The sequence below is a fragment of the Phaenicophaeus curvirostris genome, unplaced genomic scaffold (genome assembly GCF_032191515.1).
Source record: "Phaenicophaeus curvirostris isolate KB17595 unplaced genomic scaffold, BPBGC_Pcur_1.0 scaffold_73, whole genome shotgun sequence".
Classification (NCBI taxonomy): domain Eukaryota; kingdom Metazoa; phylum Chordata; class Aves; order Cuculiformes; family Cuculidae; genus Phaenicophaeus; species Phaenicophaeus curvirostris.
This window is the reverse complement of record NW_027206695.1, coordinates 169,485-197,085: the sequence shown is the minus strand read 5'-3', so window position 1 is coordinate 197,085 and position 27,601 is coordinate 169,485. Positions and strand designations below refer to the sequence as shown.

Sequence of the window (27,601 nt, the reverse complement as noted above, 5' to 3'; positions counted from 1 at the left end):
CCCTCCTGCCCTCACCCAACATGGCGGCGCCCCTTCAAGCCCACCCCCCCTCCCAGCGCCCCAAGCTGCCCTCACCCAACATGGCGGCGCCGGCTTCGCGCTTCCGGTCGCCCGCGCTCTCCGATTGGTCGCGGTGCCGGAAGCGGCGGCGGCGCGGGCCGCACGTGGCGGGGATGGCGGCGGCGGCGGCGAGCGGGGGCACCGGGGGCCTCGGCGGGGCCCGGGGGGGGCCTGGGGTCCTCTCCGGGGTAGGGAGGGGCGCAGGACGCGTGGGGAGGGGTCGGGAGTGGAGGGGGACCCCTGATTGGGGGAGTCCCGGTACCGGGGAGGGGGTCTCGGTACCAGGGAGGGGGTCTCGGTACCGGAGTGGGGATGGGGGGGGTGGTCCCGGTAGCGGGGAGGAGGATCCAGTACCGGAGGGAGGCGGGAGGGGGGAATCCCGCGATGGGGAGGGGGTCCCGGTACCGGTGAAGGGAAGGGGGGGCATCCCGGATTTGCGGGGGGGGGTGTAGGGGGGGTTCCCGGTGCCCCCCCCGCCCCGTCCCGTTACATCCCGTTGTCTCCGCAGAGGAAGGACCCGTTCCCGGGGCCCCCCCCGCTGCCCCGGCCCCGCCTGAAGCGGTTCCTGCGGGGGGGGGGAGGCAAAGCGGTGAGGGGGGGGCGGGGGGGCAGGAGGAGGGGGGGCTGGGGGGGATTTGGGGGGGCAGGAGGGGGGAACTGGAGGGATTTAGGGGGCAGGAGGAGGGGGGATTGGGGGGGAACTGGGGGGTTTGAGGGGAACTGGGGGGGATTTGGGGGGCAGGAGGGGGGGAACGAGGGGGTTTTGGGGATCAGGAAGGGGGACTGGGGGGGGTTGGGGGGCAGGAGGGGGGAACTGGGGGGGTTGAGGGGGAATTGGGGGGGATTTGGGGGGCAGGTGTGGGGTGGGTGGCAGGAGGAGGGGGAATGAGGGGGATTTGGGGGGCAGGAGGGGAACTGGGGGGCATTTTGGGGTCAGAAGTGGGGTCACGGGGGAGTTTTGGGGCTCAGAAGGGGTAACTAGGGGGGATTTAGGGGGCAGGAGGGGGCACAGGGGAGTTTTGGGGGGGCAGAAGGGGGGACTGAGGGGGATTTGGGAGTCAGAAGTGGTGGCATGGGGGAGTTTTGGGGGTCAGAAGGGGTAACTAGGGGGGATTTAGGGGGCAGGAGGGGGCACAGGGGAGTTTTGGGGGGCGGGGGGGGAGCTGGGGGGGATTTGGGGGTCAGGAGTGGGGGCACGGGGGAGTTTTGGGGCTCAGAAGTGGGGGCACGGGGGAGTTTTGGGGGGGCAGGGGGGGATTTGGGGGTCAGGAGGGGGCACAGGGGAGTTTTGGGGGGGCAGAAGGGGGGACTGAGGGGGATTTGGGAGTCAGAAGTGGGTGCACGGGGGAGTTTTGGGGGGCAGGAGGGGGACTGGGGGGGATTTGAGGGTCAGAAGTGGGGGCACAGGGGAGTTTTGGGGGGCAGAAGGGGGGACTGAGGGGGATTTGGGAGTCAGAAGTGGGTGCACGGGGGAGTTTTGGGGGGGCAGAAGGGGGGACTGAGGGGGATTTGGGAGTCAGAAGTGGGGGCACGGGAGTTTTGGGGGGCAGGAAGGGGACTGGAGGTGATTTGAGGGTCAGAAGTGGGGGCATGGGGGAGTTTGGGGGGGGCAGGGGTGGATTTGGGGGGCAGAAGGGGGCACAGGGGAGTTTTGGGGGGCAGAAGGGGGACTGGGGGGGATTTGGGAGTCAGAAGTGGGAGCACGGGGGAGTTTTGGGGCTCAGAAGTGGGGGCACGGGGGAGCCTTGGGGGGCAGGGGGGGATTTGGGGGTCAGGAGGGGGCACAGGGGAGTTTTGGGGGGCAGAAGGGGGGACTGGGGGGGATTTGGGAGTCAGAAGTGGGGGCACGGGGGAGTTTTGGGGGGCAGGAGGGGGGTACAGGGGAGTTTTGGGGGGCAGGAGGGGGAACTGGGGGGGATTTGAGGGTCAGAAGTGGGGGCACAGGGGAGTTTTGGGGGGGCAGTAAGGGGGACTGGGGGGGATTTGGGGGGCAGGAGGGAAACGGGGGGGGATTTGGGGGTCAGAAGAGGGGACTGGGGAGTTTTGGGGGGGCAGGAGGGGGGATTTGGGGGACAGTGGGGGGGGATTTATGGGGGCAGGAGGGGACCTGGGGGGCAGGGGGGGATTTGGGGGGGCAGGAGGAGGGGTCACCATGGAAGAGAGAGGTTTGAGGGAAGGTTTGAGGGGCTGGGAGGGGGGGGTCCGTTTTTGGGGTGCCTCCCTCACCCCTTTATGGTTTCCAGCCCCGAGCGCGGGACCCCCGGCTGCGGCGGCGCCTGCGGCGCGAGGAGGGCCGCGAGGAGGCAGCGGCCGAGAAGGCTGCGCGGCTGCAGCTGCTGCTGCCCCAGGAGGCGGGGTCAGCACCCCAAAAAATCCCCCCTCCCCGAACCCCAAAATCCCTCCCCGAACCCCAAAATCCCTCCGGGAACCCCAACACCTCCCCCTGCCCCCCCCAAAACGCGTCTCTGCCCGCAGGCGCTGCCGTCGCTGCCCCAGGAGGCGGGGTCGGCACCCCCAAAATCCCCCCCGAACCCCCAAAATCCCCCCCCAAACCCCAAAATCCCCCCCCCCAACCCCAAAATTCCCCTCTCAGGACCCCGAAATTCCCTCCCCACCCCCTGCGTCCCCCCCAGATTCCTCCTTGGGACCCCCAAATACCTCCCTGTCCCCCCCAGTGTCCCCTTGTTCCGCCCAGTGTCCCCTCCCATGTCCCCTCTGTGTCCTCCTGTCCCCTCCCCTGTCCCCCCCAGTGTCCCCCTGTCCTCTCCCTGGTCCCCCCCAGTGTCCCCCTGTGTCCTCCCGTGCCCCCTGGTCCCATCCCCTGTCCCCACCTTGTGTCCCCTCGTCCCTTCCCCTGTCTCTTGTCCCCCCCCGTGTCCCCTCCAGTGTCCCACTGTCCTCTCTCTTGTCCCCTCCCCAGTGTCCCCCTGTCCCCCCCCAGCGTCTCCTGGTCCCCTCCCCTTGTCCCCCCCCAGTGTCCCCTCCCATGTCCCCCTGTCCCCTCCCTTGTCCCCTGTCCCCCCGCCCCGTGTCCCCTGGTCCCATCCTCTGTCCCCCCCTTGTGTCCCCTTGTCCCTTCCCCTCCCCTGTCCCCTCCCCTGTCCCCCCCCCAGGGTCCCCCTGTCCCCCCCCAGTGTCCCCTGGTCCCATCCCCTGTCCCCACCTTGTGTCCCCTTATCTCTTCCCTTGCCTCTTGTCCCCCTCCCGTGTCCCCCTGTCCCCTCACTATGTCCCCTGGTCCCATCCCCTGTCCCCACCTTGTGTCCCCTTATCCCTTCCCCTGTCTCTTGCCCCCCCCACTGTCCCCCTGTCCCCGCCAGTGTCCCCCTGTCCTCTCCCTTGTCCCTTCCCGTGTCCCCTGTTTCCCCCCCTGTGTCCCCTGGTCCCATCCTCTGTCCCCCCATTGTGTCCCCTTGTCCCTTCCCCTGTCTCTTGTCCCCTCCCCGTGTCCCCCTGTCCCCCCAGTGTCCCCCGTCCTCTCCCTTGTCCCTTCCCATGTCCCCTGTCCCCCGCCGTGTCCCCCCTGTCCCCTCCCATGTTCCCCTGTCCCCCCCCAGCACCTCCTGGTCCCCTCCCCTGTCCCCCTGTCCCCCCCGCCATGTCCCCCATGTCCCCCCTCATGTCCCCCTGACCCCCCCATCCCCTCCCATGTCCCTTGTCCCCTCCTCAACGTCCCCCACGTCCCTTGACCCCCCCCGTGTCCCCCCCCCCAGGTTCCTGGAGCCGGACCCCGACGAGGACCCCTGCTCGGTGACACAAGGGGACATCGCGGACGCCGTGGACATCGCCAGCGCCGCCAAGGTGGGGAGGGGACACGGAATGGGGGTGGGGACACACACGGACACAGCCAGGGGACAGCGCTGACCCCCCCCCCTGTGTCCCTGTGTCCCCCCCCCAGCACTTCGAGCTGCGCCTGGAACAGTTCGGACCCTACCGGCTGCGCTACAGCCGCAACGGGCGGTGGGTGTCACCCTGTCACCCCCCCTGTCACCTCCCCGGCCTCCCTGTCCCCTCCTGTCCCCCCTCGTCACCTCCTTCCCCCCTTTGTGCCCCCCCATGTCCCCTCCTGTCCCCCTGTGTCCCCTCCTGTCCCCCTTGTGCCCCCCCATGTCCCCTCCTGTCCCCCCTTGTCACCTCTTGTGCCCCCCCGTGTCCCCTCCTGTCCCCCTGTGTCCCCTCCTGTCCCCCTTTTGTCCCCCCTTCGTCCCCTCCTGTCCCCCTTCATCCTCTCCTGTCCCCCGTGCCCCCCCGTGTCCCCTCTTGTCCCCCTTGTCCCCCCCATGTCCCCTCTTGTCCCCCTTGTGCCCCCCCTTGTCCCCTCCTGTCCCTCCTTTGTCACCTCCTGTCCCCTTTTGTCACCTCCTTCCCCCCTCCTTGCTCCCCCATGTCCCCCCCTTGTGCCCCCCCGTCCCCTCCTGTCCCCCTCCTGTCCCCCCGTGTCCCCTTGTGCCCCTCCATGTCCCCTCCTGTCCCCCTTGTGCCCCTCCTTGTCCCCTCCTGTCCCTCCTTTGTCACCTCCTGTCCCCTTTTGTCACCTCCTTCCCCCCTCCTTGCTCCCCCATGTCCCCCCGTGTCCCCTCCTGTCCCCCCGTCTCCCCTCCTGTCCCCCTCCTGTCCCCCCCTCCTGCCCCCCGTGTCCCCCCGTGTCCCCCAGCTGTCCCCTGTCCCCCCAGGCAGCTGCTGCTGGGCGGCCGCAGGGGCCACGTGGCGGCTCTCGACTGGGTCACCAAGGAGCTGCTCTGCGAGATGAACGTCATGGAGAGCGTCAGCGACGTCACGTGAGTGTGACACGGGGACACGGGACACACGGGGACATGGGACACGCGTGTGCGGGACAAGGGACACGTGGAGCCGGGGACACACGGAGCCAGGGACGCATGTGTGCGGGACAAGGGAGACACGGAGCCAGGGATGTGCATGTGTGGGACAAGGGACACACGGAGCCAGGGACTCACAGAGCCAGGGACACGCGTGTGCAGGGAAGGGACACGTGGAGCCAGGGACACGCGGAGCCAGGGACACGCGTGTGTGGGTCAAGAGAGACTTGGAACCAGGGACACACGGAGCCAGGGAAGGGATACGCGGAGCCAGGGACATTTGTGTGTGGGACAAGGGACATGCGGAGCCAGGGAGGGGACACGCGGAGCCAGGGACACATGGAGCCAGGGACACGTGGAGCCAGGGACACGCGTGTGCGGGACAAGGGACACGCGGAGCCAGGGACACGCATGTGTGGGAGAAGGGACACGTGGAGCCAGGGACACGCGTGTGCAGGGAAGGGACACACAGAGCCAGGGACACACGGAGCCAGGGACACACGTGTGCAGGACAAGGGACACACGTGTGCAGGGAAGGGACATGTGGAGCCAGGGACACATGTGTGCAGGGAAGGGACACCCGGAGCCAGGGACACATGGATCCAAGGACACGTGGAGCCAGGGAAGGGACACGTGGAGCCAGGGACACATGGAGCCAGGGACACGCGTGTGCAGGGAAGGGACACCCGGAGACAGGGATACACGGAGCCAGGAACACGCGTGTGCAGGGAAGGGACACGTGGAGCCAGGGACACGCGTGTGCAGGACAAGGGACACATGGAGCCAGGGACACGTGTGTGCAGGGAAGGGACACCTGGAGCCAGGGACACCCGGAGCCAGGGACACGCGTGTGCAGGGAAGGGACACCCAGAGCCAGGGATACGTGTGCAGGACAAGGAACACACGTGCACGGAAGGGACACACGGAGCCAGGGACACGTGGAGCCAGGGACACACACGTGCAGGGAAGGGACACCCGGAGCCAGGGACACACGTGTGCAGGGAAGGGACACACGGAGCCAGGGACACGCGTGTGCAGGGAAGGGACACGCGGAGCTATGGACACGCGTGTGTAGGGAAGGGACACACGGAGCCGGGGACACATGGAACCAGGGACACACATGTGCAGGACAAGGGACATGTGGAGCCAGGGACACGCGTTTGTGGGACAAGGGACACACGGAGCCAGGGACACATGTGTGCAGGGAAGGGACACATGGAGCCAGGGACACGTGTGCAGGGAAGGGACACACGGAGCTAGAGACACATGGAACCAGGGACACGCGTGTGCAGGGAAGGGACACGCGGAGCCAGGGAAGGGACACCCGGAGCCAGGGACACACGGAGCCAGGGACACGCATGTGCAGGGAAGGGACACCTGGAGCCAGGGACACGCGGAGCCAGGGCCACGCGTGTGCAGGGAAGGGACACCCGGAGCCAGGGACACCCGGAGCCAGGGACACGTGGAGCCAAGTACACACGTGTGCAGGACAAGGGACACACAGAGCCAGGGACATGTGTGTGCAGGGAAGGGACACGCGGAGCCAGGGACACGCGTGTGCAGGGAAGGGACACGCGGAGCCAGGGACACGCGTGTGCAGGGAAGGGACACGTGGAGCCAGGGACACGCGGAGCCAGGGACACGTGTGTGCAGGGAAGGGACACCTGGAGCCAGGGACACATGGAGCCAGGGACACACGTGTGCAGGACAAGGGACACCTGGCGCCAGGGCCACACGGAGCCAGGGACGCATGTGTACAGGGAAGGGACACATGGAGCTATGGACACGTGTGCAGGGAAGGGACATGTGGAGCCAGGGACACACGGAGCCAGGGACACACGTGTGCAGGACAAGGGACACACGTGTGCAGGGAAGGGACACCCGGAGCCAGGGACACGCATGTGCAGGGAAGGGACATCCGGAGCCAGGGACACGCGGAGCCAGGGACACACGTGTGCAGGGAAGGGACACGCGGAGCCAGGGACACGCGTGTGCAGGGAAGGGACACGTGGAGCCAGGGACACCCGGAGCCAGGGACACGCGTGTGCAGGGAAGGGACACGCGGAGCCAGGGCCCCGTGGAGCGCGTGTGGCTCGGCGGCTCGGGGCGGGCGCCCGCGCTCTGACCCGCGTGTGCTCGGCGTGGGCAGGTGGCTGCACGCCGAGACGCTGCTGGCGGTGGCTCAGCGCCGCTGGCTCCACGTCTACGACCGCCAGGGGCTGGAGCTGAGCTGCCTGCGGCGCTGCCACCGCGTCCTGCGCCTCCAGTTCCTGCCCTACCACTTCCTCCTCGCCACCGCCGTGCGTCCGGGGGGGGACACGGGGGGGCTGGGGGCACCAGGAGGGGGGCTGGGGGGTCCGAGAGTCATTTGGGGGCATCAGGAGGGGGTTTGGGGGCATCAGGAGGGGCTTGGGGGCATCAGGGAGGGGGCTTGGGGGCATCAGGAGGGGTTTGGGGGGGTCCGAGAGTCATTTGGGGGCATCAGGAGGGGGTCTGGGGGCATCAGGAGGGGGTCTGGGGGCATCAGGAGGGGTTTGGGGGCATCAGGAGGGGTTTTGGGGGGTCCGAGAGTCATTTGGGGGCATCAGGAGGAGTTTGGGGGCATCAGGAGGGGGCTTCGGGGGTCCTAGAGTCATTTGGGTGCATTAGGAGGAGTTTGGGGGCATCAGGAGGGGGTTTGGGGGGGTCCTAGAGTCATTCGGGAGCTTCAGAAGGGGGTTTGGGGGCATCAGGAGGGGGTATGCGGGGTCCTAGAGTCATTTGAGGGCATCAGGAGGGGGTTTGGGGGTGGTCCTAGAGTCATTTGGGTGCATTAGGAGGAGTTTGGGGGCATCAGGAGGGGGTTTGGGGGGGTTCTAGAGTCATTTGGGGGGATCAGGAGGAGTTTGGGGGCATCAGGAGGGGGTTTGGGGGGTCCTAGAGTCATTTGGGGGCATCAGGAGGGGGTCTGGGGGGTCCTAGATTCATTTGGGGGCATCAGGAGGGGTTTGGGGACATCAGGACGAGGTCTGGGGGCATCCGGAGGGGGTTTGGGGGCATCAGGAGGGGGTCTGGGGGGTCCTAGAGTCATTTGGGGGCATCAGGAGGGGTCTGGGGGCATCAGGACGGGGTCTGGGGGCATCAGGAGGGGGTTTGGGGGTATCAGGAGGGGGTTTGGGGGGTCCTAAAGTCATTTGAGGGCATCGGGAGGGGGTTTGGGGGCATCAGGATGGGGTTTGGGGGGTCCTAGAGTCATTTGGGGGCATCAGGAGGGGGTCTGGGGGTATCAGGAGGGGGTTTGGGGGGACCTAGAGTCATTTGAGGGCATCGGGAGGGGGTTTGGGGGCATCAGGAGGGGTTTGGGGGCATCAGGATGGGGTCTGGGGGCATCAGGATGGGGTCTGGGGGCATCAGGAGGGGGTTTGGGGCATCAGGAGGGGGTCTGGGGGGTCCTAGAGTCATTTGGGGGCATCAGGAGGGGTTTGGGGGCATCAGGAGGGGGTCTGGGGGGGTCCTAGAGTCATTTGGGGGCAACAGGAGGGGGTCTGGGGGCATCAGGAGGGGGTTTGGGGGCATCAGGATAGGGTCTGGGGGGTCCTAGATTCATTTGGGGGCATCAGGAGGGGTTTGGGGACATCAGGATGAGGTCTGGGGGCATCCGGAGGGGGTTTGGGGGCATCAGGAGGGGGTCTGGGGGGTGCTAGAGTCATTTGGGGGCATCAGGAGGGGGTTTGGGGGCATCAGGAGGGGGTTTGGGGGGTCCTAGAGTCATTTGGGGGCATCAGGAGGGGGTCTGGGGGCATCAGGATGGGGTTTGGGGGCATCAGGAGGGGGTCTGGGGGGTCCTAGAGTCATTTGGGGGCATCAGGATGGGGTTTGGGGGCATCAGGAGGGGGTCTGGGGGGTCCTAGAGTCATTTGGGGGCATCAGGAGGGGGTCTGGGGGCATCAGGAGGGGGTTTGGGGGCATCAGGAGGGGGTCTGGGGGGTCCTAGATTCATTTGGGGGCATCAGGAGGGGTTTGGGGACATCAGGACGAGGTCTGGGGGCATCCGGAGGGGATTTGGGGCATCCGGAGGGGGTTTGGGGGGGTCCTAGAGTCATTTGGGGGCATCAGGAGGGGGTCTGGGGGCATCAGGAGGGGGTTTGGGGGGTCCTAGAGTCATTTGGGGGCATCAGGAGGGGGTCTGGGGGCATCAGGATGGGGTTTGGGGGCATCAGGAGGGGGTTTGGGGGGGTCCTAGAGTCATTTGGGGGCATCAGGAGGGGGTCTGGGGGCATCAGGATGGGGTTTGGGGGCATCAGGAGGGGGTCTGGGGGGTCCTAGATTCATTTGGGGGCATCAGGAGGGGTTTGGGGACATCAGGACGAGGTCTGGGGGCATCCGGAGGGGGTTTGGGGCATCCGGAGGGGGTTTGGGGGGTCCTAGAGTCATTTGGGGGCATCAGGAGGGGGTCTGGGGGCATCAGGAGGGGTTTGGGGGTATCAGGAGGGGGTTTGGGGGGATCAGGATGGGGTTTGAGGGCACCAGGAGGGGGTTTGGGGGCATCAGGAGGGAGTTTGGGGGCACCAGGAGCGGGTTTTGGGGCACCAGGAGGGGGTTTGGGGGCATCAGGAGGGGGTTTGGGGGCACCAGGAGGGGTTTGGGGGCACCAGGAGGGGGTTTGGGGGCGGCACGAGGTTTTGGGGTGCCCTGGGGGTGATTGTGGGGGTCCAGGGTGGATTTGGGGGGGTGCAGGGTGGATTTGGGGTGCCCTGGGGGTGATTTGGGGGGGTCCCGGGTGGATTTGGGGTGCCCTGGGGGTGATTTGGGGGGGTCCTGGGTGGATTTGGGGTACTCTGGGGGTGATTTGGGGGGGTGCAGGGTGGATTTGGGGTGCCCTGGGGGGGTGCAGGGTGGATTTGGGGTGCCCTGGGGGTGATTTGGGGGGGTCCGGGTGGATTTGGGGGGGTCCTGAGGTGACTTTAGGGGCTCGGGATAGGTTTGCCGGTGGGGGGCAGATGGTTCTTGAGTGGCTGGGAGTGTTTGAACGGGGTGGGGGGTGGTTAGCAGGTTTTGGGGTCCCCTCTTGGTTTTGGGGTGACCCCCTTTCCCCCCCCCAGGACGCGTCGGGGTTCCTGCAGTACCTGGACGTGTCGGTGGGGGCCGAGGTGGCCGCTCTGTGCACGCGGGGGGGGCGCCCGGCGGCCATGGGCCACAACCCGGCTAACGCCGTCGTCCACCTGGGCCACGGCAACGGTGGGGACCCCAAAACCCCCCCCCGGGGCACCCCGAAACCCACTGACCCCCCCAACCCCACTGACACCCCCCCCCCCCCGAAACCCATATCCGCTCCTAGACCCTGTAATTCCTCCCTAAAACACACTGACCCCCCCCCAAATCAGGCTTTGACCCCCCAAATCCTACTCTTGACCCCCCCAAATCAGCTTTGGGACCCCCCAAAGCCACTCCAGGGCACCCCAAAACCCACTGACCCCCCCTAACCATTCCTGGCCCCCCCAAACCTGATCATGCCCCCCAAACCCATTCTTGACCCCCTCAAACCCATTTCTGACCCCCCAAACCTGATCCTGACCCCCCAAATCTTATCCAGCACCCCCCCCAAACCCATTCCTGCCCCCCCAAATCTCATCCAGGCCACCCCCAAACCTGATCCTGCCCCCCAAATCTCATCCTGGCCCCCCCCAAACCATTCCTGGCCCCCCCAAAACCATTCCTGGCCCCCCCAACCCCATTCCTGACCCCCCAAACCCCTTCATGCCCCCCCCAATCTGATCCAGGCCCCCCAAAACCCATTTCTGACCCCCCAAACCTGATCCTGCCCCCCCAAATCTCATCCAGCCCCCCCCAAACCCAATCCTGCCCCCCCAACCCTAATCATGCCCCCCCAAATCTGATCCTGGCTCCTCCCAAACCCATTCCTGATCCCCCAAACCCAATCCCGCCCCCCAAATCTGATCCAGGCCCCTCCCAAACCCATTCTTGACCCCCTCAAACCCATTCCTGCCCCCCCAAATCTCATCCAGGCCCCTCCCAAACCCACTCCTGACCCCCCAAACCCATTCCTGACCCCCCAAACCCCTTCGTGCCCCCCCAATTCCCCCCCCCGTGATTCTGCCCCCCCCGGTTTTGCAGGGACGGTGACGCTGTGGAGCCCGAAGGCTCCGGAGCCGCTGGTTCGGATGCTTTGCCACCGCGGCGCCGTGCGGGCGCTCGACGTCGACCCCAGCGGCACGTGAGCTTGGGGACGATGTTAGGGGGCCCCGGGTTGATTTTTTTTGGGGGGGGGGGGGTGTCATTCTTTTATTTTTTTGCCTCCTCAGGTACATGGCGACGTCGGGGCTGGATCGCAAGCTGCGGGTGTTCGACCTGCGGACGCTGAACCCGGTGCAGGAGCTGCTGCTGCCGCTCGGCGCCACCGACGTCGCCTTCAGCCAACGCGGGCTCCTGGCGGCCGCCTGCGGAGACGTCGTGCAGGTGGGACCCCCCCAGCCCCAAAAATGGGGATCCCGGCCCCCAAAGTGGGCGTTTCTACCTCAAAATGGGATCCTCAGCCCCCAAAATGGGCATTTCCACCTCAAAAATGGGCATTTCCACCTCAAAATGGGATCCTCAGGCCCCAAAATGGGGGCTTCCACCTCAAAAATGGGCATTTCCATCTCAAAATGGTATTCTCAGCCCCAAAAATGAGGGTTTCCGCACCCAAAATGGGGGTTTCCACTCCAAAAATGGGCATTTCCATCTCAAAATGGGGTCCTCAGCCCCAAAAATGAGGGTTTCCACCCCAAAAATGGGCATTTCCACCTCAAAATGGGATCCTCAGCACCAAAAATGAGGGTTTCTGCCCCAGAAATGGGGGTTTCTGCCCCAAAAATGTGCCTCCCCAGCCCCAAAAATGGGCATTTCCACCTAAAAATGGGATCCTCAGCCCCAAAAATGGAGGTTTCTGCCCCAAAAATGCAGGTTTCCACCCCAAAAATGGGCATTTCCACCTCAAAATGGGATCCTCAGCCCCAAAAATGAGGGTTTCTGCCCCAAAAATGGGCATTTCCACCTCAAAATGGGATCCTCAGCCGCAAAAATGAGGGTTTCTGCCCCAAAAATGGGCATTTCCACCTCAAAATGTACCTCCCCAGCCCCCAAAAAGGGCATTTCCACCTAAAAATAGGATTCTCAGCCCCAAAAATGGAGGTTTCTGCCCCAAAAATGCAGGTTTCCACCCCAAAAATGGGCATTTCCACCTCAAAATGGGATCCTCAGCCCCAAAAATGGGGGTTTCCACCCCAAAAATGGGCATTTCCACCTCAAAATGGGATCCTCAGCCCCAAAAATGAGGGTTTCTGCCCCAAAAATGGGCATTTCCACCTCAAAATGGGATCCTCAGCCCCAAAAATGAGGGTTTCTGCCCCAAAAATGGGCATTTCCACCTCAAAATGTACCTCCCCAGCCCCCAAAAAGGGCATTTCCACCTAAAAATGGGATTCTCAGCCCCAAAAATGGAGGTTTCTGCCCCAAAAATGCAGGTTTCCACCCCAAAAATGGGCATTTCCACCTCAAAATGGGATCCTCAGCCCCAAAAATGGGGGTTTCCACCCCAAAAATGGGCATTTCCACCTCAAAATGGGATCCTCAGCACCAAAAATGAGGGTTTCCGCCCCAAAAATGGGGGTGTCCACCCCAAAAATGGGCATTTCCACCTCAAAATGGGATCCTCAGCCCCAAAAATGAGGGTTTCCACCCCAAAAATGGGGATTCCCACCCCAAAATGTGCTCCCCCAGCCCCAAAAATTGGGATCTCTGGCCCCAAAAAGGGGCATTTCCGCCTCAAAATGGGATCCTCGGCCCTAAAACTGAGGGTTTCCGCCCCAAAAATGGGGGTTTCCACCCCAACATGTGCCTCCCCAGCCCCAAAAATGGGCATTTCCACCTCAAAATGGGATCCTCAGCCGCAAAAATGAAGGTTTCCGCACCCAAAATGGGGGTTTCCACCCCAAAAATGGGCATTTCCACCTCAAAATGGGATCCTCAGCCCTAAAAATGGGGGTGTCCACCCCAAAAATGGGCATTTCCACCTCAAAATGGGGTCCTCAGCCCTAAAAATGAGGGTTTCCACTCCAAAAGTGAGGGTTTCCACCCCAACATGTGCCTCCCCAGCCCCAAAAATGGGCATTTCCACCTCAAAATGGGGTCCTCAGCCCCAAAAATGAAGGTTTCCACTCCCAAAATGAGGGTTTCCACCCCAAAAATGGGCATTTCCACCTCAAAATGGGATCCTCAGCCCCAAAAATGAGGATTTCTGCCCCAAAAATGGGCATTTCCACCTAAAAATGGGATCCTCAGCCCCAAAAATGAGGGTTTCCACCCCAAAAATGGGCATTTCCACCTCAAAATGGGATCCTCAGCCCCAAAAATGAGGATTTCTGCCCCAAAAATGGGCATTTCCACCTAAAAATGGGATCCTCAGCCCCAAAAATGAGGATTTCTGCCCCAAAAATGGGCATTTCCACCTAAAAATGGGATCCTCAGCCCTAAAAATGGGGGTTTCCACCCCAAAAATGGGGGTTTCCACCCCAAAAATGGGCATTTCCACCTAAAAATGAGATCCTCAGCCCCAGAAATGAAGGTTTCCGCCCCAAAAATGCAGGTTTCCACCCCAAAAATGGGCATTTCTGTCTCAAAATAGGATCCTCAGCCTCAAAAATGAGGGTTTCCACCCCAAAAATGGGGGTTTCCACCCCAAAAATGGGCATTTCCACCTCAAAACGGGATCTTCAGCCCCAAAAATGAGGATTTCCTCCCCAAAAATGGGGGTTTCCATCCCAAAATGGGATGCTCTTGCCCCAAAAATGCTCATTTCCCGTCCAAAATGTGCCCCTAGCCCTAAAAATGGGGATTCGCACCCCAAAATCTGGCCCCTCAGCCCCCAAAATTGTGATTTCCACCCCAAAATAAGGCCCTCAGCCCCTAAAATGGGGACCCTTAGCCTCAAAACTCTGTCCCTAGACCCAAAAATAGGAATTTCCACCCAAAAATGTGCCCCCTAATCCCCAAACTGGGGATTTATTCCTCAAAATGGGCCCTCCAGCCCCCCAAAATGGGGATCCCCAAGCCCAAATGGGACCCCCCTTACCCCAAAATGTGCCCCTGAGCCCCATATCCCCCCCCCTCAATGTTTCTGCCCCTCCTAACCTGTCCCCCCCCCCCCAATTCCAGGTGTTCCAGGGGGTGGGGGCGGCGCTGCCCCCCCCCCGGCCGTTCCTGCGCCATCGCCCCCCGTGTCCCCCCCTCGCCCTGAGCTTCTGCCCCTTCGAGGACGTCCTGGGCGTGGGGCACGGCAGCGGCTTCTCCAGCCTCCTCGTGCCGGGTAAGAGACCCCCCCCGGCTCAAAATATGGCCCCCCCAGCCCCAGAAATGGGGATTTCCACCCCAAAAATGGGCATTTCCACCCAAAAATGGGGATCCTCAGCCCCCAAAATGGTTATTTTCACCTCAAAATATGCTCCCCCAGCACCAAAAATGGGGATTTCTGCCTCAAAACTGGCTATTTCCGCACAAAAGTGGGACCCTTGGCCTCAAAAATGGGCGTCTCCACCCCAAAATATGCCCCCCAGCCCCAAAAATGGGAATTTCCACCCAAAAATAGGGATTTACACCCCAAAATTGGCATTTCCACCCAGAAAATGGGCATTTCCACCCACAAATGGGGACCCTCAGCCCTGAAAATGGTTATTTTCACCTCAAAATGTGCTCCTCGGCACCAAAAATGGGGGTTTCTACCCCAAAAATGAGCATTTCCACACAAAAATGGGACCCTCAGACCCGAAAATGGGCATTTCCACCCCAAAATATGCCCCCCAGTTCCAAAAATGGGGATTTCCACACAAAAAATGGGCGTTTCTACCCCAAAATGTGCCTCCCGGCCCCAAAAATGGGGATCTCCACCCCAAAATGGGCCTCCCCAACCCCAAAAACAGGGATTTACACCCCAAAATGGGCATTTCCACCCAAAAATGGGGATCCTCAGCCCCCAAAATGGTTATTTTGATCTCAAAATGTTCCCCTCAGCACCAAAAACGGGGAGTTCCACCCCAAAAATGGGGATTTCCACCCCAAAAATAGGGATTTACACCCCAAAATGGGAGCCCCAGCCCCACTAATGGGCATTTCCACCCCAAAATGGGACACTCAGCCTCAAAAATAGGGATTTACAACCCAAAATGTGTCTCCCCAGGCCCAAAAATGGTTATTTTCACCTCAAAATGTGCCCCTCAGGACCAAAAATGGGGGGTTCCACCCCAAAAATGAGCATTTCCACCCCAAAAGGTGCCCCCAGCCCCTAAAAAGAGGGATCTCCACCCCAAAAACGAGGATTTCCACCCCCAAAATGGAGCCTTTTGCCTTCAAAATGGGACCTTTCAACCCCCAAATTGCCCCCCCATTCTAAAATGCCCCCAACCCCCTTGTTAATTACCCCCCACCCCCTCATTAACCCCCCCCCCCCCCACTAATTAGCCCCCAGCCCTACTGACCCCCCCCCCCCGCCTTTGCCCCAATCCGAGGGGAAGGGAAGGGGGAGGGGGGCCCGGGAACCCTCCATTGATGCCCCCCCATCTCTAATTGCCCCTTCTCTCTAATTGCCCCTCTTTAATTGCCTCCCCCTTTAATTACCCCCCCCCAGGGTCAGGGGAGCCGAACCCGGATGCTCTGGAGGTGAATCCGTATCGGAGCCGGCGGCAGCGCCAGGAGTGGGAGGTGAAGGCGCTGCTGGAGAAGGTGAGGAAGGGGTTAAAGGGGGGGGGGTAAAAAGGAGGGGGGCAAGAAACGGGGTGGGGGGCGAAAAATGAGGGGGGGCAAAAAGCAGGACCCCAAAAATGGGGGTTTTCGCCTCAAAAATTGGGATTTCCGCCTCAAAAATTGGGGTTTCTGCCTCATAAACTGGGGTTTCCGCCTCAAAAATTGGGGGTTCCGCCTCAAAAATGGGGGGTTTTGCCTCAAAAACGGGGGTTTCCGCCTCAAAAACCGGGGGTTCCGCCTCAAAAATTGGGATTTCTGCCTCAAAAACTGGGGGTTTCCACCTCAAAAATGGGGGTTTCTGCCTCAAAAATGGGGGTTTCTGCCTCAAAAATGGGAGTTTCCACCTCAAAAATGGGGGTTTCCGCCTCAAAAATAGGGGGTTCCACCCCAAAAATGGGGGTTTCTGTCTCAAAAACGGGGGTTTCCGCCTCAAAAATGGGGGTTTCCGCCTCAAAAATGGGGAGTTCTGCCTCAAAACTGGGGGTTTCCGCCTCAAAAACGGGGGGTTCTGCCTCAAAAACTGGGATTTCCACCTCAAAAATGGGGGTTTACGCCTCAAAAATTATGGTTTCTGCCTCAAAAACTGGGGTTTCAATCTCAAAAACTGGGGTTTCCACCTCAAAAACTGGGGTTTCCGCCTCAAAAACTGGGATTTCCGCCTCAAAAACTGGGATTTCCGCCTCAAAAACGGGGATTTCCACCTCAAAAATGGGGATTTCCGCCTCAAAAACTGGGGTTTCCAACTCAAAAATGGGGGTTTCCACCTCAAAAATTGGGGTTTCCGCCTCAAAAATGGGGGTTTCCACCTCAAAAACTGGGATTTCCACCTCAAAAATGGGGATTTCCACCTCAAAAACTGGGATTTCCGCCTCAAAAATGGGGATTTCCGACTCAAAAATGGGGGTTTCCGCCTCAAAACTGGGATTTCCACCCCAAAAATTGGGGTTTGCACCTCAAAAATGGGGATTTCGACCTCAAAAGTGGGGGTTTCGACCTCAAAAACTGGGGTTTCCGCCTCAAAAATTGGAGTTTTCGCCTCAAAAACTGGGGTTTCCACCCCAAAACGTGCCCACCGGCCCCAAAAATCAGGATTTCCACCCTAAAATGAGACCCTCGGCCCTCCCAAGGATGATTTCCACCTCAAAAATGGGGACCCTCAGCCCCAAAATCCACTCCTGACCCCCCCAAATCACTCCTGACTCCCCCAGATCACTGCAGACCCCCCTAAATCCACTCATGCCTCCCCAAATCCCTCCAGACCCCCCTAAATCCACTCCTGAACCCCTCAAAATCATTTGTGACCCCCCCAAATCCCTCCAGACCCCCTCAAATCCACTCCTGACCCCCCCAAATCCCTCCAGACCCCCGTAAATCCACTCCTGAACCCCTCAAAATCATTCGTGACCCACCCAGATCCCTCCAGACCCCCTCAAATCCCCTCGTGACCCCCCCAAATCCCTTGCTGCCCCCCCAGATCCCGGCGGAGCTCATCACCCTGGACCCCTCCGAGCTGGGCCGCGTGGACACGGCCACCCTGCAGCAGAAACGCGAGGAGCGAATCGAGCGCCTGGTAACCCCCCCACCCCCCCCAAGAAAAATTAATATGACATTTTAGGGTTCCCTGAACCCCAATTCATCGGTTTTTTCCACCCCCCCCCAAAAAATTTAGGGGTTTGACCCCCAAGCCAAAGCCCCGTTCCGGCCGCGGCGCCGAGCCAAGGGCAGCGCCCCGCAACGTCGCAAGCGGCAGGTGGCGCACGAGGAGCAGCGGGTGCGTACGGGACCCCCCCGAACCCCAAAATTCTTGGGGACCCCCCCCTCCTTCAATTCATCCCCCCCCCACCCTAAAATTCACCCCCCCCCTCTAATTCCAGGCTGTGATCCGGGAGAGCGTGGAGCAGCGGCAGCAGCAGCAGGAGGAGAAGAAGAAAAAAGGGGGTGCCCCCCCCGTCCCCCCGAAACGTGGGGCGCTCGAGCGCTTCAAGAAGTGATTGTTTTATTGGGGGGGGGCCCCCCGAAGTGTCAACATGGTGTGTGTGTCCCCCCCATATTGGGGGGGGGCTCCCCAAGGCGTCAAGGAGTGTTCTGGTCTCATTGAAAGGTCCCCAAGGTGCCCTCCCCCCCATTTTTGGGGTCCCCAAGGTGCCCCCTCCCCATTTTTAGGGTCCCCAGCCCTGTCCCCGCTCCAAGCCGAGGGCCACCACGGGGCCACCTGCACCACAGCCTTTATTGCCCGGGAATGGGGACACGGTGGCCACTGGGCTCCTTCCCTGTCACCGGGTGGTGGCACCAGCTGTCCTTGTCACCAGGCTCCGTCCTTGTCACCAGGTGGTGGCACCAGCTCCGTCCTTGTCACCGGGCTCCATCCTTGTCACCATGTGATGGCACCGGGCTCTGTCCTTGTCACCATGTGGTGGCACCAGCTCCGTCCTTGTCACCAGGTGGTGGCACCAGCTCCGTCCTTGTCACCAGGCTCCATCCTTGTCACCATGTGATGGCACCGGGCTCTGTCCTTGTCACCATGTGGTGGCACCAGCTCTGTCCTTGTCACCATGTGATGGCACCGGGCTCTGTCCTTGTCACCATGTGGTGGCACCAGCTCCGTCCTTGTCACCATGTGATGGCACCGGGCTCTGTCCTTGTCACCAGGCTCCATCCTTGTCACCATGTGATGGCACCAGGCTCTGTCCTTGTCACCAGGTGGTGGCACCAAGCTCTGTCCTTGTCACCAGGCTCCGTCCTTGTCACCGGGTGGTGGCACCAGCTCTGTTCTTGTCACCAGGCTCTGTCTTTGTCACCATGTGATGGCACCGGGCTCCGTCCTTGTCACAATGTGATGGCACCAAGCTCTGTCACCAGGCTCCGTCCTTGTCACCAGGCTCCGTCCTTGTCACCAGGTGGTGGCACCGAGCTCTGTCCTTGTCACCAGGCTCCGTCCTTGTCACCATGTGATGGCACCAAGCTCTGTCACCAGGCTCTGTCCTTGTCCCTGTGGTGGCACCAAGCTCGGTCCTTGTCCCTGTCCTTGTCCCCACGCGATGCCCCAGGCCCGGGGGTCGCTGCGGCGCTGGGGCTGCTCGAGGCCACTCGGCGTCCTCGTCCCCGCCACTGGGGACACCGCGGCCCCTCGGCTGCGTCCAGCCCCCCGCAGCGTCCTCGTCCCCGCTGCTCCGCGGCTGCTCCTTCCAGGCGCTGCGGCCCAGGGCTGCAGCATCCCCTGCAGCGTCAGCTCAGCTGCAGCGTCCTCCTCCCAGCTGCGCTGTCCTCATCTTGGCTGCAGCATCTCAGCTGCAGCGTCCTCCTCCCAGCTGCAGCGTCCTCATCTCGGCTGCAGCGTCTCGGCTCCAGCATCCTCATCTCAGCTGCAGCGTCCTCCTCTCAGCTGCAGCGTCCTCCTCTCAGCTGCATTGTCCTCGTCTTGGCTGCAGCATCTCAGCTCCAGCATCCTCATCCCAGCATCCTTGTCTCAGCTGCAGCATCTCAGCTGCAGTGTCCTCACCGCTGCATTGTCCTCATCTCAGCTGCAGCGTTGTCGTCTCAGCTGCAGCGTCTCAGCTGCACTGTCCTCCTCGCAGCTGCATCATCCTCCTCCCAGCTGCAGCATCCTTGTCTCGGCTGCATCATCTCAGCTGCAGCTCCTCGTCTCAGCTGCAACTCCTCGTCTCAGCTGCAGTGCCCTCCTCCCAGCTGCACTGTCCTCAGCTGCAGCATCTTTGTCTCGGCTGCACTGTCCTCGTCCTGGCTGCATCGTCCTCATCGCAGCTGCATCGCCCGCATCTCCGCTGCAGATCTTCATCTCAGCTGCAGATCTTCATCTCGGCTGTAGTGTCTGGGCTGCAGCATCCTTGTCTCAGCTGCATTGTTGCGGCTGCATCGTCCTCGTCTCGGCTGCAGCTCCTCATCTTGGCTGCATCGTCCTTGTCGCGGCTGCATCGCCCGCATCTCCACTGCAGATCCTCATTTCAGCCGCAGTGTCTCGGCTGCAGCATCTCACCTGCATTGTCCTCCTTGCAGCTGCAACAGCTCAGCTGCAGCGTCCTCCTCACCGCTGCATTGTCCTTGTCTCAGCTGCAGCGTCTCAGCAGCAGCATCTTCATCTTGGCTGCATCATCTCCGCTGCAGCTCCTCATCTCAGCCACACATCCTCATCTCAGCTGTAGTGTCTGGGCTGCAGCATCCTTGTCTCAGCTGCGTTGTTGCGTCTGCATCGTCCTCGTCATGGCTGCAGCTCCTCATCTCGGCTGCATCGTCCTCGTCGTGGCTGCAGCTCCTCATCCCGGCTGCAGCTCATCCCGGCTGCAGCTCCTCATCCCGGCTGCATCATCCTCGTCCCGGCTGCATCATCCTCGTCCCGGCTGCATCATCCTCGTTGTGGCTGCAGCTCCTCATCCCGGCTGCATCGTCCTTGTCCTGGCTGCAGCTCCTCATCTCGGCTGCATCTCCTCATCGCGCCTGCATCTCCTCGTCCCAGCTGCAGCTCCTCATCTCGGCTGCAGCTCCTCATCGCGGCTGCAGCTCCTCATCTCGGCTGCATCACCCTTGTCGCAGCTGCAGCTCCTCATCGCAGCTGCAGCTCCTCATCTCGGCTGCAGCTCCTCATCTTGGCTGCATCTCCTCATCGCGCCTGCATCTCCTCATCCCGGCTGCAGCTCCTCATTGCAGCTGCAGCTCCTCATCCCGGCTGCATCATCCTCGTTGTGGCTGCAGCTCCTCATCTCAGCTGCATCGTCCTCGTCGCGGCTGCATCGTCCTCATCTCAGCTGCATCGTCCTCGTCCCGGCTGCAGCTCCTCATCGCGGCTGCATCGTCCTCATCTCGGCTGCAGCTCCTCGTCCCGGCTGCAGCTCCTCATCTCGGCTGCATCATCCATGTCGCAGCTGCAGCTCCTCATTGCGGCTGCAGCTCCTCATCACGGCTGCAGCTCCTCGTCGCGGCCGCCCCCCCCTCAGTGCCAGAGCGTGTCTGCGGCGGCCAGCGCCCTGCAGCGCAGCACGCCCAGGGCCCTCTGCCAGGCGCTGCAGCCCCTCTGCCGCAGGCGCCACGCTCGCCGCAGCTCCTGGGGGCCCAGGCGGTGGGCGCTGAGCAGCACTTCGCCGTAGCAGCAGGCGTCGAGCGGGAAGCGGGCGGCTCCGGCCATGCGCGCCGAGTGCCGGGGGCTGAGGCCGGCGCGGCGGGCGCACAGCCCGACCCACACGTCCTCGGGGGCCACCAAGGGCACGCGGGGGGCGGCCGCCAGCACCGCCGCCACCGCGTCGCGCGACAGCACGTAGGCCGTGCCGCTGCAGTAGGGCGGGAAGGCCGCCGCGGGGTAGAGCGAGGCCGGCACGTGGTGCCGCGCGCGGGGGTCCCGCTCGGGGCGGACGCGCCAGTGCAGCCGCCCCAGGTAGAGGCGCCGCGGCCGCCCCAGCGCCGCCAGGTAGCTCGTGAGCGCGGGGAGGTTGACGAAGACGTCGTCGTCGGCCTTGAGGACGAAGGGCGCGCGGGGGCAGCGGGCGGCCGCCCAGCGCAGCAGCAGCAGCGTCTTGCGCGTCAGGTTGGCGTAAGCGTCGGCGAAGGCGCCTTGCAGCAGGTCCCCGTGCCGCTCGGCCTCGGCCTGCAGCAGCGCCGCCGCCCCCGCCGGGGATCCTGGCCCCGGCTCCCCCACCACGAAGAGGGTGCGAGCGGAGGGGCCCCCCGAGCCCCCCCAGGTGTCGCGGATGGCCTGGCGGCGCGCCGCGTGCGAGGGGGCGCTGGGAACCAGCACCAGCAGGAACGGGGAGGGCTCCGAGCAGGGAGCGGGGGACAGCAGCACCCGGGGGGCGGCTGGGAGGTCGGGGGGGGCTCCTGGGGGGATTTGGGGGGGTCCTGGGAGGAGATGGGGGGCTCCTGGTTGGATTTGGAGGGGTCCTGGGCCAATCTGGGGGGATCCCAGGGGGAGCTGGGGGGCTTCGAGCAGGATGGGAGCTCCTGGTGGGATTTGGGGGGGTCCTGGGAGGAGATTGGGGGCTCCTGGTTGGATTTGGAGGGGTCCTGGTGGGAGCTGGGGGGCTCCTGGTTGGATTTGGGGGGGTCCTGGGGGGAGCTGGGTGGCTCCTAGTGGGACTTGGGGGGCTCCTGGCAGGATTGGGGTGTCAGCCCTTGCCAACCCTGCCCCGTTTCCAGCGCCCCCCCAGTCCCCAGCCCCCTCCCCGATCTCGGGGGGCTCCCACCCCCAACCCCCCCACCCCCCCAAGGCCGCCAGCGCCGCCGCCAGCAGCTCCTCGCCCCCACCCCCCCCCACTAGCCCCAGGGCCACCAGCCCCAGGGCCAGCGCAGCCCCTCGCCTTGCCCAGCGCCCCCCCCGCCGCCCGCACCCACGCATCCCCCCCCTGTACCCCGAAAGGGATGAACCCCCCCCTCAAAATACCCCTTAACAGCTGCCACTCTCCCCTAAATACTCCTTAAGGGCTGCTCCCCCTCCTCAAATACCCTTTAAGGGCTGCCCCCCCCTCCAAATACCCCTCAAGGGCTGAGCCCCCCTCCAAATACCCCTTAAGGGCTGCCCCCCCCTCCAAATACCCCTTAAAGGGCTGCCCCCCCCTCCAAATACCCCTTAAAGGGCTGCCCCCCCCTCCAAATACCCCTCAAGGGCTGAGCCCCCCTCCAAATACCCCTTAAAGGGCTGCCCCCCCCCTTCAAATACCCCTTAAAGGCTCCCCCCACTCCAAATACCCCTTAAGGTCTGCCCCCCCCTCCAAATACCCCTCAAGGGCTGCCCCCCCCTCCAAATACCCCTCAAGGGCTGCCCCCCCCCTCCAAATACCCCTCAAGGGCTGCCCCCCCCTCCAAATACCCCTCAAGGGCTGAGCCCCCCCCTCCAAATCGCCTTTAAGTGCTGCCCCCCACTCTAAATACCCTTTAAGGTCTGCCCCCCCCTCCAAATACCCTTTAAGGGCTGCCCCCCCCCTCCAAATACCCTTTAACGGCTGCCCCCCCCCCCAAACACCCTTTAAGGGCTGCCCCCCCCTCCAAATACCCTTTAAGAGCTGCCCCCCCTCCAAATACCCCTTAAGGACTCCTCAAATACCCCTTAAGGACTGCCCCCTCCCCTCCAAATACCCTTTAAGGGCTGCCCCCCCCTCCAAATACCCCTCAAGGGCTGCCCCCCCCCTTCAATTCTCCCCTTACCGGGTCCCGCCGCCCCCTCGCTCCCCCCTCCCCCCCCCCCAGGCCCCTCAGAGCAGGGCGCGCGCGCGCGGGGAGGGGGCGTGGCCTGGGCGGAGCGCGGCGGCGATTGGCGGAGGGGCGAGAGGGGGCGGGGCTTAGCTCCATGTCTATTTAAGGAAGGGGCGTGGCTTGGCCGCAAGGGGAGCGCGCCCATTGGTGGAAAGGACGCGGAGGAGGGGGCGTGGCTTAGCCTCGGGTCACGTGGGCGGAAGTGGCGGGCGGGACCGGGTGCCGCGCGCGGCGAGTGGAGAGGTTTGGGGGGGCCCGGGGGGGGGGCTATGGGTCTGGAGCGGGGGTCTGGGGGTGGGAATGGGGGTTTGGGGGGGCTTGTGGGGCTGGGGGGGCTCTAGGACATAGGAAGGGGGGGTTGGGGGGGCCCGGGGGGGTGTTATGAGGCTGAGGGGGCCTCTGAGGGGTGGGAGTGGAGGTTTGGGGGGGCCCTGGAGGGGGTTATGGGGCTGGGGGGGGCTCGAGGACATAGGAATGGGGGTTTGGGGGGGCCCTGGGTGGGGTTATGGGGCTGGAGGGGGGTCTAGGAGGTGGGAATGGGGGTTTGGGGGGGCTTGTGGGGCTGGGGGGGCTCTACGACATAGGAAGGGGGGGCCCTGGAGGGGGTTATGAGGCTGGGGGGGGCTCTGAGGGATGGGAGTGGGGGTTGGGGGGGCCCTGGGTGGGGTTATGGGGCTGGGGGGGGCTCTGAGGGGTGAGAGTGGGGGTTTGGGGGGGCCTGGGGGGGGGCTTATGAGGCTGAGCGGGTCTCTGAGCGGTGGGAATGAGGGTTTGGGGGGGGTCAGATGGGGAGTTTGGGGGGGCTTTGAGGTTCCTGCGGGGGGTCCTTTAGGATTTGGGGTGCCCCCCCCCCAGCACCCCCCCCGCCATGGCGGAGCCGATCCAGAAGAAGCTGCAGGCGGAGGTGGAGAAATACCAGCAGCTCCAGAAAGGTACTGGGGGGGGGCACCCCCAAAATCCCCTCTTTACACCCCAAACCCCCCCCGTTTTTGGGGTCCCCTCCCCTCTTTTGAGCCCCCCCCCTTTTTTTTTTCCTCCCCCCCACCCCAGACCTGTCCCGTTCGGTGTCGGCGCGGCAGAAGCTGGAGACGCAGCTGATGGAAAACACCATTGTCAAAGAGGTGGGGGCCCCCCAAAATCCCCTCAGGACCCCCCCAAATCCTAAAGGACCCCCCCAAACCCCCCTCAGGACCTCCCCAAACCCCTCAGAACCCCCCCAAAGCCTCCTCTTCCTATCTAGGACCCCCGCAAACTCCCCCCCCCAGGCCCCTTCCGTGCACCCCAAAAACCTCCCCTGTGCCCCCCCCCCCCCGAACCCCTCAGGGCACCCCAAATCCCCCCTGGACCCCCCCCCAAACATCTCAGCACCCCCTGCAACCCCCTCAAGGTCCACCCAGACACTTCAGGACCCCCAAAACCCTCTCAGGACCCCCCCGCCTTGCACCCCCAAACCCACCTGGGGGCCCCCAACCCCCCGCCCAGGTCCCTCTAATCCCCCTCCCACTCCCCAGGACCCCCCCAAATCCCTTCGGGGGCCCCCCAGGGCCCCCCAAACCCCCCCAGGAGCACCCATGCGCCCCCCGAACCCCTCCAGGACTCCCCCAAACCCCTCAGGACCCCCCCCAAATTACTCAGGACCCCCCCCCCGTGCCCCCCCAAATCCAGGAGCTGGCGCTGCTTGATGCCTCCAACACCACTCAGGGCACCCCCAAAGCCCCTAGCCCCCCCAAAAAACCCTCGAAGCCCACTTTGGACCCCCCCAAAACCCCGAGGGCCCCCCAAAATTCTCTTAGGAGACCACAAAACCCCCTCCTAAATCCCCTCCAGGCCCCCCCAGTGCCCCCCAAACCCCTCCAGGACCCCCTCAGAACCCCCCCAAACCCCTCAGGACCCCTCCAGGATCCCCCCTAACCCCTCAGGACCCCCCCAAATTACTCAGGACCCACCCCGTGCCCCCCCAAATCCAGGAGCTGGCACTGCTCGATGCCTCCAACACCACTCAGGGCACCCCAAAAGCCCCCCCCAAGACCTCCCCAAAGCCCTTAAGCCCCCCCAGAACCCTGTTGTGCCCCCTTAGGACCCCCCCAGGACCGCCAGGGCCCCCCTAAACTTCCCCAGAGCCCCCCAAAATCCCCTTAGGAGACCACAAGACCCCCCCCAAATCCCCTCAGGCCCCCCAAGTGCCCCCCAAACCCCTCCAGGACCCCCCCCCAAACCCCTCAGGACCCCCCCCAAATTACTGAGGCCCCCCCCAAATCCAGGAGCTGGCGCTGCTCGATGCCTCCAACACCACTCAGGGCACCCCCAAAGCCCCTACCCCCCCCAAAACCCTCAAAGCCCAATTTGCCCCCCCCCCCAAAACCCCCAGGGCCCCCCAAAATCCCCTTAGGAGACCACAAGACCCCCCCCTAAATCCCCTCAGGCCCCCCGAGTGCCCCCGAAACCCCTCCAGGACCCCCTCAGGACCCCCCCAAACCCCTCAGGACCCCCCCCCAAATTACTGAGGCCCCCCCCGTGCCCCCCCAAATCCAGGAGCTGGCTCTGCTCGATGACTCCAACACCATTTTCAAGCTGCTGGGGCCGGTGCTGGTGAAGCAGGAGCTGGACGAGGCCAAAGCCACCGTCGGGAAGCGCTTGGAATACATCAGCGGGGAGATGTGGGTACCGGGAGGGGGCGGTTTTGGGGGTTCAGGGCCCCCCCAAACCCGGGGACCCCCCTGAAATCCTCCTCTCCCCCCCTGGCTGGGAGCAGCAAGCGCTACGAGCAGCAGATGCAGGAGCTGGAGCGGCGCTCGGAGCAGCAGCGGGAGACGCTGGGGCGGCTGCAGCAGGAGCTGCAACGGGCGCAGGGGAAGGGCTGAGAGGGTTTTGGGGGGGGCCCGTACCCCAAAACCCCCCCTTGATTCGGATTGAAGCCCCCCAAAACGGAGCCCCCAGCAGCGCTGCCCGTCGTGTCCCATTGCGCTGCTGCGGGGGGGGGGGGCAGCGATTTGGGGGCTCCCCCCTGCACCCCAACATCCCCCCCACCCCGAAACCTTCTCCCCCTGCACCCCAAGCCCTTCCCTGAACCCCAAACTCTCCCTGAACGCCCAAACCCCCCCTTAATTCGGATTGAAGCCCCCCAAAACGGAGCCCCCAGCAGCGCTGCCCGTCGTGTCCCATTGCGCTGCTGCGGGGGGGGGGGCAGCGATTTGGGGGCTCCCCCCTGCACCCCAACATCCCCCCCACCCCGAAACCTTCTCCCCCTGCACCCCAAGCCCTTCCCTGCACCCCAAACTCTCCCTGAACCCCCCAAACCCCCCTTAATTCGGATTAAAGCCCCCCGAAACAGAGCCTGGGAAGAGTGGGGTCCCAGTTTGGGGGTTCCAGTGGGTCCTGGGACTTGGGGGGGGGGGAGGGGGAGTCCCAGTTTGGGGGGGTCCCAGGGAGTCCTGGGAAGGGGGGGTGTCCCCCAGTTTGGGAATCCCAGTTTGGGGGGGATCTGTGGGGTACTGGGAATGAGGGGGACCCCAGTTTAGGGGTCCTGGGAGTAAGGAGGTTCCCAGTTTAGGGGTCCCAGTTTAGGGGTCCTGGGAAGTTGGGGGTGTCATTTTAGGGGTCCCAGTGGGTCCTGGGAATAATGAGGATCCCAGTTTAGGGGTCCTGGGAATTGGGGGGTGTCCCAGTTTAGGGGTCCTGGGAATAAGGAGGATCCCAGTTTAGGGGTCCTGGGAAGTTGGGGGTCCCAGTTTAGGGGTCCTGGGAAGTTGGGGGTCTCAGTTTAGGGGTCCCAGTGGGTCCTGGGAGTAAGGAGGATCCCAGTTTAGGGGTCTTGGGAACTGGGGGGGTGTCCCAGTTTAGGGGTCTTGGGAATTGAGGTGTCCCAGTTTGGGGTCCCCCCCCAGCAGCCGCAGCCTCGTTCCAGTCCGGATTTATCGACGTTAAAAAAAAACAAAAAACAAACAACAAAACCACAAATCGACCCAAAATACAAAAGGGGGTGGGGGGGGCAGGAACTGGGGGGGCTCCCAGGAACTGGGGGGGGCACCCAGGCCCCCCGGCTGTACCGTGTCGGGGGGGGGGGACGAGGACGATTCCCAGCTCAGCACCGGTCGTTACACAGAAACCAACAGGGACACGGGGGGGTCCAGGGGGGACCCCAACATCTGGATGGGATGGGACCCAGGAGTCCAGGTGGGACCCCAACATCTGGATGGGATGGGACCCAGGAGTCCAGGTGGGACCCCGACATCTGGATGGGATGGGACCCAAACATCTGGACGGGATGGGACCCAGGAGGCCAGGTGGGACCCAAACATCTGGACAGGTTGGGATCCAAACATCTGGATGTGGTGGGACCCAGGAGTCCAGGTGGGACCCAAACATCTGGATGTGGTGGGACCCAGGAGTCCAGGTGGAACCCAAATATCTGGACAGGTTGGGATCCAAACATCTGGGCATGATGGGACCCAGGAGTCCAGGTGGGACCTCAACATCTGGATAGGATGGGATAGAATCTGGGTGTCCATGGGACCCAAGGGTCCAGGTGGGATGGGACCTACTTGTCCAGATGTGGTGGGAGGGAGGTGTCCAGGTGGGATGGGATCCGAGCGTCCAGGTGAGATGGGAGTGACCCAGTTGTCCAGGAGACAAAGATCCAAGGGTCCTCATGGGATCTGGGTGGCCAGATGTGCTGGGAACCGGTTGTCCAGGTGGGATGGGACCAAGACATCCAGGTAGGATGGGATCCGAGCATCCAGATGTGCTGGGACCCAGGT

General features: G+C 63.3%; 4 protein-coding genes across 5 annotated transcripts in view; 2 read left to right on the top strand and 2 right to left on the bottom strand.

The window, feature by feature from the left end:
• The window catches only part of LOC138734368 (class I histocompatibility antigen, F10 alpha chain-like), a 77,720-nt gene that overhangs the window by 22,095 nt on the left and 28,024 nt on the right, over window positions 1-27,601 (bottom strand). The window lies entirely within an intron of this gene.
• Window positions 21-17,727, top strand: WDR46 (WD repeat domain 46). The gene is made up of 15 exons (XM_069881920.1): window positions 21-248; window positions 569-649; window positions 2,304-2,416; window positions 3,774-3,861; window positions 3,959-4,020; window positions 4,734-4,838; window positions 7,027-7,177; window positions 9,959-10,094; window positions 10,992-11,091; window positions 11,180-11,333; window positions 14,070-14,220; window positions 15,535-15,629; window positions 17,125-17,220; window positions 17,320-17,421; window positions 17,525-17,727. Exons 1-15 carry the CDS (start codon window positions 21-23, stop codon window positions 17,639-17,641), a joined length of 1,779 nt encoding a protein of 592 aa, XP_069738021.1. The 3' UTR covers window positions 17,642-17,727.
• B3GALT4 (beta-1,3-galactosyltransferase 4) lies at window positions 17,630-21,990 on the bottom strand. The gene has a single exon (XM_069881919.1). The coding sequence runs from the start codon at window positions 21,988-21,990 to the stop codon at window positions 20,596-20,598; it is 1,395 nt and encodes a 464-aa protein (XP_069738020.1). The 3' UTR covers window positions 17,630-20,595.
• Window positions 21,796-26,177, top strand: PFDN6 (prefoldin subunit 6). Of its 2 annotated transcripts, none has more exons than XM_069882019.1 (5): window positions 21,796-21,801; window positions 23,713-23,776; window positions 23,895-23,965; window positions 25,377-25,501; window positions 25,597-26,177. In XM_069882019.1, exons 2-5 carry the CDS (start codon window positions 23,713-23,715, stop codon window positions 25,703-25,705), a joined length of 369 nt encoding a protein of 122 aa, XP_069738120.1. In that variant the 5' UTR covers window positions 21,796-21,801; the 3' UTR covers window positions 25,706-26,177. The 2 variants fall into 2 exon arrangements, with proteins under 2 accessions (XP_069738120.1, XP_069738119.1); XM_069882018.1 differs by lacking the exon at window positions 21,796-21,801 and adding an exon at window positions 23,011-23,087 and having other exon boundaries at window positions 23,700-23,776.

Excerpts from the sequence above, each read along its gene's own strand:
- WDR46 (XM_069881920.1), top strand. The coding sequence starts at position 21 with ATGGCGGCGCCCCTTCAAGCCCACCCCCCCTCCCAGCGCCCCAAGCTG. Across the intron at positions 4,021-4,733 it reads CGCTACAGCCGCAACGGGCG|GCAGCTGCTGCTGGGCGGCC; the intron begins GTGGGTGTCACC and ends CTGTCCCCCCAG. Across the intron at positions 14,221-15,534 it reads CTCCAGCCTCCTCGTGCCGG|GGTCAGGGGAGCCGAACCCG; the intron begins GTAAGAGACCCC and ends ACCCCCCCCCAG.
- B3GALT4 (XM_069881919.1), bottom strand. The coding sequence starts at position 21,990 with ATGCGTGGGTGCGGGCGGCGGGGGGGGCGCTGGGCAAGGCGAGGGGCT.
- PFDN6 (XM_069882019.1), top strand. The coding sequence starts at position 23,713 with ATGGCGGAGCCGATCCAGAAGAAGCTGCAGGCGGAGGTGGAGAAATAC. Across the intron at positions 23,777-23,894 it reads ATACCAGCAGCTCCAGAAAG|ACCTGTCCCGTTCGGTGTCG; the intron begins GTACTGGGGGGG and ends CCCCCACCCCAG. Across the intron at positions 23,966-25,376 it reads AAAACACCATTGTCAAAGAG|GAGCTGGCTCTGCTCGATGA; the intron begins GTGGGGGCCCCC and ends CCCCAAATCCAG.